Genomic DNA, 14,037 nt, shown 5'->3' on the forward strand with positions numbered 1-14,037 from the left:
TAAAGCATACCTCCCAACATTTTGGAAGTAAAAAGACGTACATAAAATTTTTTCGCACGTAGAACAGCAAATTTTTTTGGTCACGCCCCTTTCTGTGGCCACGCCCCCCAATTACCATGTTAATTTTACAAAATTTGGCAGGTTATGAAAGTTTGAAAATATTTCTCCTTATCTAAACTGTTTTTTTGTGTCTCAAAATTGTTACAAAGTATCTTATTTGCACCTGTTACCTGTTCTGTGCTCTCTTCTAAAAGCCAATTAAGTGAGAAACTTTGTTTCTTTTTCTGGCTGTTCAGTGCAGAGAAAATAGGGACTTTCCAGTACAAATGAGGGACTGCAGGTTGAGCTGTCAAAAGAGGGACTGTCCCTCCGACAGTTGGGAGGTATGTTAAAGTATATACTGTTACCAATATACATGCACATTTAACAACATACCTGTATATATCGCAGGGCACTCCTTAATACACTGAGGTTGGAGGTCTTTTTGTCATCTACATTAGGGATGTTCCTCTTTAGAGTCTCAAAACATTCTTTAAGGTGTGCTCGTCTGTGGAAACAGAGGAAATACATGTAACTTCTAATAGAGAGAAATGGACAGAATTGTAGATCAGTGACACTTTCATAGTTTCTGTTATCAGCTGTTTATTTAGTTCCCCCCCCCCAAAAACATAATTTTCAGAAATTACACATACAAACATTTGTTAGTGATTGTGACATGCAGACCAGGCATACATATACTGATCACAGACTCACAAGTTGACAGAGCCAAGTGTAGGCATTAGCTACACTGTCCAGAGAAATGCGATTTAAATGAAGAAAAACAAAAAAAACACTGCTTGAAACATCCACACTTAGATGAGAACAACAATGCACATTAAGGACCAAGTGCTTTAGTAAATTTATCTCATGGTATGTAAAATTAATGGGCCTATTTAACAACATGGTACAAATTCACCCCAATCCAGCTATCAAGAAGCAATTGGTTTTGACTCAGTGAGTGCATTTCTAGTAGGGACCACAACATTCCCAAGAAAAACTGACTACTGCTCACATCTCTTAAATGTAAGGTCTTTTGGGCAGGGCCATCTTTACCCCTTGTGCCCCTTGTATTTCTTATCATTTGTTTTTGTATGTATTCTTCTATGTTTAATATATACACCCATTTATTGTACAACGATGTGGAGTATATTAGCATTTTGTATGAGTTAAAAGGATTGTTCACCTTCAAGTTAACTTTTAATATGCTATAGAATGTTAGATTTTAAAGTTTTATGGTTTTTGAAATATTTGCTTTCTTCTTCTGAATCTTTCCAGCTTTCAAATGGGGGTCACTAACCCAGGCAGCCCACAAACTATTTCTCAGAGAGGCTACAAATTGTATTGTTATTGCTACTTTTTATTATATATCTTTCTATTCAGGTCCTCTTCTGTTCATATTGTAGTCTTTCATTCAAACAACTGGTTGCCAAGGTAATTTGGACCCTAGCAACCTGATAGCTGCTGAAATTCCAAACTGGAGAGCTACTGAACAAAAGCTAAATAATAATAAAAAAAAAACAGAAAATCAAAATTAAGATCAACTGCAAATTGTCTCAGAAGATCCCCTCTCTACAGCATAATAAAAGTTAGTTCAAAGGTGAACAACCCCTTTAATAATAATATACAGCACTGGTTACAGATCAGTCAGGAACATCAACACCCTAATGTTCCCTGAGCAACAAGTCTGTAGTAAGGTGGGAGGAAAGACTCACTTTGCTGTAGCCATGCATTAATCCTGCAGGTATTTTTTAGCCTCTCTCCCTCCTTATTTATTATTGAGTTTTACTGCAAATAATGTTTTGGTTGCTATGAATTAGTTGAATGTGCAAATTCATACCATGTTGCTAGTTAAGCCCAATAGCAATTGTAACCTACCTCTAAGGCGGATAGATATCAATGATTTTCCTATGAATGAAAAATAATCCATATTCCACTGGGACATTAATAAGGTCAACTCTGCAGCCATCCAACAACTTATAGCACCATATGAAAGCCTTTGGACACCCATGGGATGCTGGGAGATGTTGCTGAATAAATGCTGTATGGCTGCAAGGTGGACATATAAAGCCATATGTAAGCCTATTCAGTGTAGAAAGTGCATCCCAGGTTTCAAAAGGAGAGCAGTGTTTTTCTGATAAACGGAAGACCAGTCCATTACTAGTGGAGTCCAGCAACACTGCACAGCAATTAATTATAAACGCCCTGCAGCAATTAATGGATTTAAACTCCAGTGCAAGAAAAGCGTGGGTCAAGGTCACATGCATTTCTGCACGCAATCCGTGAAGAGAGGTCATTTAAAAGTAGGCAGGAAGTTATGCTGAAATTGAATAGGAAGCGTAAACCAGAGACTAAACAAAACAGGGCCTGGCTTAAATACACACCTGTTCTTCTCCAGTTTATTATGGACTTCCCGGGTGCCTGCCCTGCACGCAAAAGAAAAAAAACAAAAAAACAAAAAAAATTTAGGACTTGATGAAATCTGAATTTGATGCTTTTCTTTTAACGTATGTAGGCCCATAAGGACCAGAAGCAAAGTCTATATAATCTAAACTACTTTACCTGATGGGGAAAATAACCTCTTCCTTGTCAACAAGTTAAAAAAAACTATATAGATAGAAAATTTTGCAACTCTGTAAATTTGTATTATGTGCCATTCATGAATATTACTGTTTTGTTTTTTTTTTGTTTTTTTTTAAATATATGAGCGGTCTAGCTGGCTGATTGGGAACAGTCTTAATTTTGCACAGTAATATGGTCACTCACAGTAATGACTAGGGATGGTCGAATTTTACCCGCTGCCGGCGAAATGTTGCTGACGCCCATTAAAGTGTATGGGTGTCAAAAAAAATATGTTGCGTGCGTCTTTTTTTTTTTTTTTTTGACGCACGCCACCATGCATAAAGTCTATGGGCGTAATTTTTGCAGCAAATGAAGGCAAAAAAATTCGCCCATCCCTAGTAATGACCTGCATTGCATTTTCGTTTTACAATATCTGACCTGGAGGAATTTCATTTTCCTAGAACAAGTGAGGAAAAAGCAGTAAGGGTGTTATGCTGCAAGAAAATTAACCCAGTTAAAGTGATATATATATATATACAGTTAGGTCCATAAATCTTTGGACACAGGCAACTTTTTTTCTAATTTTGGTTCTGTACATTACCACAATGAATTTTAAATGAAACAACTCAGATGCAGTTGAACTGCAGACTTTCAGCTTTAATTCAGTGGGTTGAACAAAAAGATTGCCTAAAAACGTGAGGAACTAAAGCCTTTTTTTTTTTTAACACAATCACTTTATTTCAGAAGCGCAAAAGTAATTGACAGTTGACTCAAAGACTATTTCAAAGAAAACAATAACGAATTTCTTCGTTATATCATTATCAATGAAGCAGATAAAAGCCCTAGAGTTGATTTGAGGGGGGTGCTTGTATGTGGAAGATTTTGCTGTGAACCAAACAACGTGCGGTCAAAGGAACTCTCCATGCAGGTGAACAAGCCATCCTTAAGCTGCAAAAACAGAAAAAAAACATCCGAGAAATTGCTACAATATTAGGAGTGGCAAAATCTACAGTTTGGTACATCCTGAGAAAGAAAGAAAGCACTGGTGAACTCAGCAATGCAAAAAGACCTGGACGACCACGGAAGACAACAGTGGTGGATGATCGCAGAATCATTTTCATGGTGAAGAGAAACCCCTTGAAAACAACCAAACAAGTGAACAACGCTCTCCAGGAGGTAGGCGTATTGATATTCAAGTCTACCATAAAGAGAAGACTGCATGAAAGTAAATACAGAGGGTGCACTGCAAGGTGCAAGCCACTCATAAGCCTCAAGAATAGAAAGGCTAGATTGGACTTTGCTTAAAAAAAAAAAACATCTAAAAAAGTCAGCACAGTTCTGGAAAAACATTCTTTGGACAGATGAAACCAAGATCAACCTCTACCAGAATGATGACAAGAAAAGTATGGAGAAGCCATGGAACAGCTCATGATCCAAAGCATACCACATCTCTATAAAACATGGCGGAGGCAGTGTGATGGCTTGGGCGTGCATGGCTGCCAGTGGCACTGGGACACTAGTGTTTATCCATGATGTGACACAGGACAGAAGCAGTCGAATGAATTGTGAGGTGTTCAGAGACACTGTCTGCTCAAATCCAGCTAAATGTAGTCAAATTGATTGGGAGGCATTTCATAATACAGATGGACAATGATCCAAAACATACAGCCAAAGCAACCCAGGAGTTTATTTCTGTTATATAAATCTCTGGTATATTGTCATAATAGAATTAAACCTAGCAATAACCTTTGTGTTGCACTGAACAGTCCTATGGTTTGTCCAAACAGCTTATTACTGAACTCAAACTAGAGTGAAACAGACCCAGTAGCTTTCAATTTTTCTCATCTGCTATCAAAAACTGGTACCAACACATAAACATTAGCAAACTGTTTATTCAGTTAACCTGTCTGATAAAAAAACAGGGCCCCCACCCAAAAGGTTGCAGCTCTATACCACATGGTAAAAATGTGTTGCACCCTCAACAAATCCAATGTTTTCCTATTCATTCCTAATATCTACAGACCCTTTCCCTTTATCAGCAGAACTAATTTGGAAGCAACGTAGTATCAGTCTGAAGCAGATCAATTACAACTAGTCTTTTCTATACTTATCCAGGGACATGAAGGTGCCAGTGTGGGATATTGTCAGTCTACAGTAAGTATAATTCGTTATTTAGGGTTCAGTAACCACTTAATTTCTTAGGGTACCTGTAACATCACTATCACCGTACATGGATTGCGAGTCAGCAAAAGATTACACACACAAAAAACACTGTTAGCTATGCACAATCACTCCCATCCAATAAACGGACTCTGATATTCTGCACTCTAGCACCAAGAAATGGCATGCTTTTTGAAAGACAACCATTAATACTTGGGAATGTGCAGTGCCCCAATCCTGCAAATCTCATGGGTATCACATGTTTAGTCTAAACTGTAGACAAGGTACTGCTTGCTTGTTTTCTGCCGAGCAGACTTGTCACTGCACAAACATGGAATTACTATAGATCTTTTCTCTTTATGTGGGCTTAAACTCGCAGCCCTGACAGTGCAGAGGGCACTACAGACTTTTGGGCCCCGCCGGCCCAGACCCATCCCTACACTGCTGCTCTCCTTACCTCCCTGACCCCGGTCGCTGCCCTGACCTTCTTCCCTGGCCCTCGCTGCAGACACGCAGGAAAAGGTACATGTGGGGGGGGGGGGGCTGTAGCTGGGATGGGGTTGTGTCTGGGAGGGGCAGAGGGGGCTTTGTGGCAGGGGGCGCAATAATAGAAAACTATCACAGTCGCCAGTATGACTGTACGCTTCTGTGAAACATTTTCTATTATTGTGGGGAAGGCTTTAAATTGCATGGTGCATTTTTTCCCAAACCAGTTACCACTTTACATAACCTGGGCGGGAACAGGGGGGGGGAGGGAGAAAGTGATAAGGCTAGAAATGCTGTTTTATACACTGAACATAAGGTAGTCGTTTAGAATTTCATCAGCCCCATAACAGGAATGACCTGTGTCTTAAGAGTTGTTTACATTTCCCCATCATGAATCTTGTTACACTGGCTTTGAGTATCGGTGACACTGTACATGCTCTGGGCTGCAGTTGAAAAGCTAAGCTTAGGAGGTCATCATATTATTAGCAGAAAGTGAGGTTAGACTGCTGCTACATGGCTGGTTAAGAATCCATACTGATGCACAAAGCACTCATTTCTATGCCATGTGATGTTCTGGATGAATTAGAAAATCAGCATTGTCTAGTGAAATGTAATAATGTACATAGTTCTAGAGCTCTAAACCCCATGCCACAAAGGAGATAATGACCCAGTCTTGTTTATAGGCCTGAATTCCTCTTCACACTAAATAACATGAAATAAATTCTCAAAAAGGCCTGGAATGGATCGTTATCTCCCTTATGTCATAGGGTTGGTTGACAGCTATGTATATACTGTGAACCGGTCCCTATGCTCAGGCAATTGGTAGCAGCTCAGAGGATTTGATGAGAATCAGAAGAAAAGAAGATGGGGGGAGGGCTGCTGGGAGCATCTTAAAAAGAGTTTCAGATCTTCATTTATAAAGGCCATAGTAGTTCCCCCCCCCCAAAAAAAGCTGGTTGGTTGATATGGGTAACCGTCCAGGTACAAATTTCACCAGTTTTGATAACGGAGTCCCAGCTCTATTTGGTAGTACCATGGCACTCCCACTAGACAAGTGTCTGTAGAACAGTTGTCGTAGAAATCTAGGACCATCAATTTGTCCCCCTAGTCCTTTGAGTTACATCTGGTTTTCTGCAAAAATAAATTCAGGGCTACCAAATGACATTTCTCTGATGATAGGTTTATAATTCAGTGCCAGAAGATCTTGTACAACATACAATCATTATTTTTGCTGTTTGTTGAGTTGGAAAGAGAGCCCCCTTGCACAGCAGCTAGGTGACACTAATGTGAGAATTAAAAAGCAAATCACCCCTACTTCCCAACCTTTAAAAGCCTTTAAGATGTTGGAAATTGTTTAGAACTGGAGCCAGGCTGCAGATTAAATATTAAAAAAAAAACCTTTAACACAAAGGTATTACCATGGATTTTTGTGTTCGAGAGGGATTCATATGACATTTGGGGCCCCTAGAATTAACCTCTCTGCTGCAATTTTCAGTGTATTCCTATAGTCAGGTCATAAATTATGTAAGTTGTGAAGATGAGATTTTATGTTGTTGTATCTCACTAAGAAGTCCTTACCCTCCAGGTCTCCGCCGCTGCTCATTGGACCTTCCATCATCTGTTACTGGAAGTCTGAGGGCACCCAGGGGTTGAGGATGGGGCTGTTGCTGAGGCTGTAGAGATGTAGGCTGAGGCTGTATAGGCTGCTGTTGTTGCTGTTGCATAAGGTGATGATGTGTAATGGCCAGTACGGGAGCTTGGTAATGGTGTAATGGCTTGGGGCTTCCCATGTTCAGAGGGGTGGTTTTGATTTCAGGTAGCACTGTGCTTGGTGGCCGCTGAATGACAGGTGGCAGGGACACTTCTTTGTTGAGGACAGGAGGACTGACAACAGGTGCATGGCGCTGTAGAACAGGAGGTGACACTGTTGTCTGAACTACTGGCTGAGGAGTGCAGCTTACTACAGGTAGGGGGATGACAGTTACAGGGGCAGATGGGGGAGGTGGTGGTGGAGGTGGAGGTGCAGGAGCTGGGGGAGCTACAGGATCAGGTGGGAGTTGATTTATATGTTCTTCAGTTCTCAATACACTTTTATTCTCTTCCTCTTCTTCTTCCTCCTCCTCTTCTTCCTCTTGTTCCACCAAAATCTTGTCATTTTCCTCTGCAATAAACCAGAAAACAGCATGAAATAACAGGCAGCATTCTGCATATCATTTGCTATTCTTTTTTCAGGTCTTTTCAATGTATTATCACACTGGCTATTTCCATCAGCAATAAGCTACTTCAGTATTGTGCATGAGAACACAGGCAGTACAAATCAGAATGGAGAACCTTCTATTCATTAATTAGAACTCACTGCCAACACAAGGCCATACATTACGTATCCTGACTGCAGATAACATGGCATTTATATTTATTTTTTCCTTTTTATTGTTTATGCGGAAAATGGGCTTACACTTAACATCTCTCTTTATTAGTTTGTAAGCAAATATTTCCTGATGGCTTCTCAGAGCTTTAATAATGCATCTTTTGCAGCTTTAAGTGTCAGACAATTGTCACCAGTCTATCTAAACATTAATTCATTTGAGAGTCTCAGCACTGTGTTGCTTTTTACAAGTAGAACAAATGTTAATGCACAGTCAATGACAAGTTATTCACATGTCAATAAACATATCTACACAATTCACATTTAAATGTTGCCCCTGTTACAAAAAATTAATTACTGCAACCTTTTCTAATTAAGGGGTCAATGATTCAGTATATCCGGTGTTATATTGCAATTAAGATTTCATAGAAGTCATATAAAAGCAGGCCATGGGCTATTTAAAATATAGTGTGCGCCATATACATTTGGTGTCACAACTCCTGACAAGCTAGTGGCACCTAATATCACTGACATTTGGGAGCAAATCAGTGTTTATTTAATATATTCCTTGGTTTAAGGCATAATTTCTGCATTTTTCAACTATGGTTCAACACTTCATACACACACTCATAACATAAAATGTTTAGTTATGTTTAGGCAATGCTAAACACCCTTTTTTATTATTATTTATTACACTTACTTTGCCTCAGGTAAAGCACGGTAATGGAATAGGTGTACAGGCTCCTTCCTGTAATGCTTGACCCCCATTAGGGGTTGTTCACCTTTGAGTTAACTTTTAGTATGATATAAAGAGTGATATTCTGAGACAATTTGTTTTCATTTTTTATTACTTTTGGGTTTTGAGTTATTTGGCTTTTTATTCAGCAGCTCTCCAGTTTGCAATTTGTAGCAATCTGGTTGCTAGGGTCCAACTTACCCCAGCAACCATGCATTGATTTGAATAACAGACTGGAATATGAATAGAAGGGCTGAATAAAAAGATCAGTAATAAAAAGTAGCGATAACAATATATTTGTAGTTTTACAGAGCATTTATTTTTTAGATGGGGTCAGTGACAAGTCAGAAGAAAAAGGCAAATAATTAAAATAGTATAAAAAGTAAATAATGAAGACCAATTGTAAGGTTGCTTTGAATTGGCCATTCAATAACATATTAAAAGTTAGTTTAAAGGTGAACCACTCCTTTAAATGCAATGGTATGCATATTAAAATTAGGAGTACTTGAGTATGATGAATGTCTAGATGTGCAAAACTATGGCATAAAATAAGAAATTCTGTGTTTTGGCCGCGTTGCATGGTCCTAATTCATGCATAAGGATTATAACAATCGTTTTTTAATACACCATTTCACTTACAGTTTTTTGGCAAAAAAATATTTAACACACCTTTAAAAATATGGCCCCTCAGAGATGTAAAAGGACAAAAAAGTAAAAATCACTGGCGTTGTCTATTTTGTCATGCACCCTAAACCCCATCCCCAACCCACGTGACTACAATAGTTGACCTTATTCCTCGGACTAGTGCTCCTCTGTACTGAACAATAAACCAGACCAGGATATATTGCGAACAGCACCATCTTTAGTCACTTCCTAATGGCACGTTCAGCTGTCCAGATAGATTGTAGGATTGTGCACATCTGCAATAGTAATCTATATTGGGCCAGTGTATTTTTCATTGAACACAGGCCTGGGGAACAAGTGATTGTAATCGGACAAGCAACCAACAATGAAATAGAATTTTACATTTAAAAAAACCCTCATTTAGAAAATCAGTTTACTTAAAGGCAATTGATACAAGTCTTAATGGTGGTTTCAGGTTTCAGATTGCCATCAGCCTTGATTTGAAAAAGGATGCATTTACTTTTTCAACATATACGGGAGACGTCCTTTCCGTAATTCTGAACTTTCTGGATAATTGGTTTCCGGATAATGGATCCTATATTTAATATAACGTATCAACATCAGTTCCCGATGTTCATTCTTATCGATGTCGTCGATAAATAAATATTGTGCAAGGAATGTGATTGGCTGAGGGACTGTGAACCAAGAAGGTTGAAAATGCCAAACTTTTGTGCACTATGTGACCTCATCTGGATATTGTATGTACTGCCCTAAGTCATTCCATAAAGACCTAAACTTTAACTACAAGAGGCTTAACATCATTGCAATCTGGCTCGCTAAATGCAAGATCAAATGGTATAACTTCATCTGTAGCAATAAAACATATTGACATACTAAGACATTGTTACTGCCCAACTTAAACCTCCAAGCAATGAAGGTTCCATGCAAGGTCTTCCATCCTGCGAGCACACACAGTCCAGGCTTCGGATACGCCAGCCCTGCTGCACTTTATAAATAGCCTGTCACTATAAATGAAACTGCTCCAGTCAAAAGTTCAAAAGCCAGTTCATCAGCATTTTTATGTCTTGAAACAGGAGATCTCCAAAACACAAAGGCGAGTTTTAAATATGTATGAAAATAAACCTTTTTGCAGGGATCTACTTGTAAAACATGTTGTTCCTGTCAATATGAGAGAATATATAATCAATCCATTGACTGTCAATCTATAATGAAATAAAGAGAGCAAAGAAACACAAACCAGTCAGATGCATCAGCATCTTTTATGTGTTTTATTTGAATGCATTTCTATTGGAGGCTTTACTAGAGAAAGGCAGGGGAGATGAAAAATCCCCTCCACCACTTCCCAGTCTAATAAACCCCTGACATGCATCCATAAATGTACTAAAGGTATGGGACCTTTCACCAAGACTGATCAGGACCTGGGGTTTTCTGGATAAGAAGTATTTCCGTAATTTGTAGCTATCACCTAAATACTAATGAGTAGATTAAGGGGGCACCATCACTGAGATGACATTCCATTGCAGGCATCCAGCAGAGCAGCCTAATGTCATGCCAACTGGGATATCCTGATAAATGCTGCTAGTGATCAGTCATTAGACAGGAATGATAACAGCTCAAGGCTTCTGTAAATCTGCCCAGTGGCCCTATACCCATAATGATGTGTGGGTTGACTTTTTCTTGACCTGCATCCTAACCTAACCCGCCCACACCCAACCTGACCCCCCCATCACCTGTATTTATAGACACATGTCCAACCTGCCTACTATTGAACATCAGTATTTGTTTGTAATCTGCATGTTTGACGTCTGTGACGTCACAAAGCACATGGGGCAGAGCAGGCACGTGCTAGTGCCAATAATTACAAGCGGCTCGTGGTAGAAAAGAGGCATCATAAGGTAGAAAAAAAGAAAAGGAAGGAAAAGTTAAACCTGAGCCTGTCCACACCTGCCCAGCCCGTGTGGATGTTGGCCCAAACTTGCCAAACCAAACCCACAGATTCCTAGCAGACTCGCACATCACTAATAGTGATGGCAGGCTTTTTTGAGCCAGACATTGTGCAGATATAATAGGTATTAGTGATATGCGGGTCCAGATTTCTGGGACCTGCACCTGACCCTAAGCCTCCCTTACCCAACCCACACCCAGCTCCATTTAAAGACCCGGTCCCACACTGCAATAACGTCACGAAAGGGGCGAGGGAATTCAGGAGCAAATCTATAAATGGAGGAGCTGAAAGCCAGCAGTGGGTGAGGAGAGCAGAAGGAACCGCTCAAACTGAACCCGCCCATGACCCGAAGATTTTATTTGGCAGCTGGCCCGACCTGAGGGTTTCGGGCCGGCTCGCACAACAATACTAGGTATGACAATACTGCAACATTTGTGTTTTGGTAAGGGTAGGGTATACCTCACCAGTAAACTTCGGAAATCGAAGCGCCGCGAGTGCATTGGCGCAGGCGTTTTTTCATTGAAGCAGGTGGAAGACACTGGGAAGCAGTTCGGGGACATTAGTCACCCCAAAGAAGAGGCGAATCTCCAGGTATGCCCTTACCCTTAGTGCTGTTGTTTAATGGCCCTGAGCTGCTTGGATTACCCTATGTACTCCTCTACAGCAAGTATAACTTTTATGATGGCTAAATGTAAATATTGCCGGTTATAGCACAAACATGTACCCAAAAAAGTACAAGAGAGGATTGAATTATGAGCAAGGGTAAACCAATATTCAGGCATATTGGGATCCCTCATTCCAGGACGGTCATCACCCACAAAGTCCATTGTAATCCGTCTGTAATACGAAACAGTACCTTGTTCTTGATGTTAACAAAGCTCCATGGATCCAAATTGGTGGCAGAACAATCCTAATTGGGTTTATTGCATGTGTAACTGATTTTTTAGCAGACTTAAGGTATGGGGATCCAAATGGAAAGATCCCTTATCCAACCATTCTGGATAATAAATCCTATTCTTGTAACCGATTAACAATCAGCCTTTCCTGTTGCTTATGACACAAGTATACCAACACAGGAACATAAATGGCACTAATAAGTTTAAATCTACACCAGCACAATACTGCTGCTCCCCAAAAATATTTATGGTTCCACCTTGCAAACACTTTTGGAACACTCTGTGACATGAAACTATGGCCTGGGATGAATAGGTGTAAATATGACCTACAGAAAGAAAGACTGCTTAATTATAGTTTAACAAGACAGATCACCCCAAGGTCCATTTTTACTCCTGGAAAATGCTAGTTTACAGGGTCCCTATGGAAGTACACAAAAAGTTCATACTCACTATAGGTTCTGGCACTGTAACAGCACTCAATGTCACACCTTTTAATTCCAACTGTTTTATTACAGATCAGAAATGCTACAATGCACTGTTTTTGTCTTTTTAATTGTTAAAGTAACCAGTTCTTTTTATTCAGTTCCTTCTTCCTCATAACTCACTCTTTTAGCAAACAAACTGTGCCTCTCCTCTCCTGCAACCCTGGCAAGCAGCTCCCTGCCAGTCACACAGAACCGGATGACTCTCATGTGCCAGTCTAGTGATTCACAGTCACGTTAGGAGTTTCACTGGAGAACAAGACACACATTCTTTCTAAAGGGAAAGAAAATCCATTAACGCTTCGGTTCCCAAATGGTCCTACGGGGACCCAGAGCAATACCTGGGCAGGCCAGTTGGGGTGAGATTTGTGGAGACGACTGAGCTAATGTGAACTTAGCAGTGAATACATTTGCTGCACTAGATTTTGTTTAAACTATAGCTGAATGAAGATCATGACAGTGTTTATATAGTGAATAAAGTATCCCCTCTTGTAAAATATAAGGATATTATAAGTTACCGAGAGGTTTCATGACAGTATAAAAACACGAGGCCGAATGCCAAGTCTTTTTATACAGGTCATGGAACTCCGAGGTAACTTCTAATATCCTCATATTTTACAACTGGGGGTACTTTATTATATATAATACACAAGTTTCAGTGAGTCATGTGACAGAAATGACATCAGAACTCACCGTTTATAACAGATGACATCAGAACTCACCGTTTATAAGGATATAATTCACAGGATAATCATGGCTTTTTTCAAGTGTCTTGAATCACTTGTTTATTACTTAGCGACAGCAGTCCAGATAAGGCAGAAGTCTAACTAAGGTTAGTTGTGCTGGGTTCCATTCATCTATAAACGCTAAGTAGTGATCCATGGCAACAAATAAGATGCTTGTTTTCATTGTTTTACCTGCTGCTGGCTGAAAACAACGACTCATTGGTTGCTATGGGTTACTGCCCAGGTGTAAATTTGCCTAGTGTTCATAAATAAGCTAAGTGTGCCATGTGGGCATGGCTTTATCGGTGAGTTCGAGCATGTTGGTGTTTTTGATACACAGCTTAGTGCATTTGTGAGATCCAAACGCAACCATTGATTCTACTGACTTTTAAGCGTGCGTCAAAAACAAGAAAGTTGCGTCTTATATAAGAAAAATTCCTGAAAACACACATTTGAGCACTTTTGGGCTTACTTGTACCATTGTTAACAGACAGTTTCTATGAATGTCAATGGGAGGTGTCATGGGCAGTTTGGGGGGTTTTTCCATCTAAGGAAATATACTGGCAGTAAAACTACTGTATGTGTGATATTAGCCCAACGGACCTATTTTGCAGAGCCATGTTTTGCAGCAATACAGTTTTGCACAGTACTCAGAGCTGACTTCAGCCCATTCTTGCAGGTGTACTTTCTCCAAGTGTACTTACTTGTTCTGGTAAGTAGAGTAAAGCTCATACGCCTTAATTTTCAAATAGTGCCACAGAGTCTCAGACTCTCAGTTTGGGGATGTAACTGGACAGTTAACATTTTCTTCTAGAGACACAGTCACAACAATGTTTCTTTGCCTTGTGTTTGGAATCAGTATTGTACTGAAAGTCCTTGTTGTTTTACCAGACTGAACAGTTAGCTTGCAGGGATTTTATTTGTATTTTGTGCCATTCATTCTTCCTTCTATTTTAACCAGATGCTCAGCCCCAAGAGATGGAAAGCAGCCCCCCAGCA

At 39.8% G+C, this 14,037-nt stretch overlaps 1 protein-coding gene across 2 annotated transcripts in view; it reads right to left on the reverse strand.

Annotated features, from left to right (window-relative positions):
• The window catches only part of mnt.L (MAX network transcriptional repressor L homeolog), a 60,773-nt gene that overhangs the window by 33,252 nt on the left and 13,484 nt on the right, over window positions 1-14,037 (reverse strand). Inside the window, 3 exon segments of one of the 2 annotated variants that reach the window (NM_001095841.1) lie at window positions 436-547; window positions 2,421-2,462; window positions 6,823-7,405. In NM_001095841.1, coding sequence (NP_001089310.1) covers window positions 436-547; window positions 2,421-2,462; window positions 6,823-7,405 — 737 coding nt within the window. 2 annotated transcript variants of the gene reach the window in all.

This window comes from Xenopus laevis, chromosome 2L (genome assembly GCF_017654675.1).
Source record: "Xenopus laevis strain J_2021 chromosome 2L, Xenopus_laevis_v10.1, whole genome shotgun sequence".
Lineage (NCBI taxonomy): Eukaryota > Metazoa > Chordata > Amphibia > Anura > Pipidae > Xenopus > Xenopus laevis.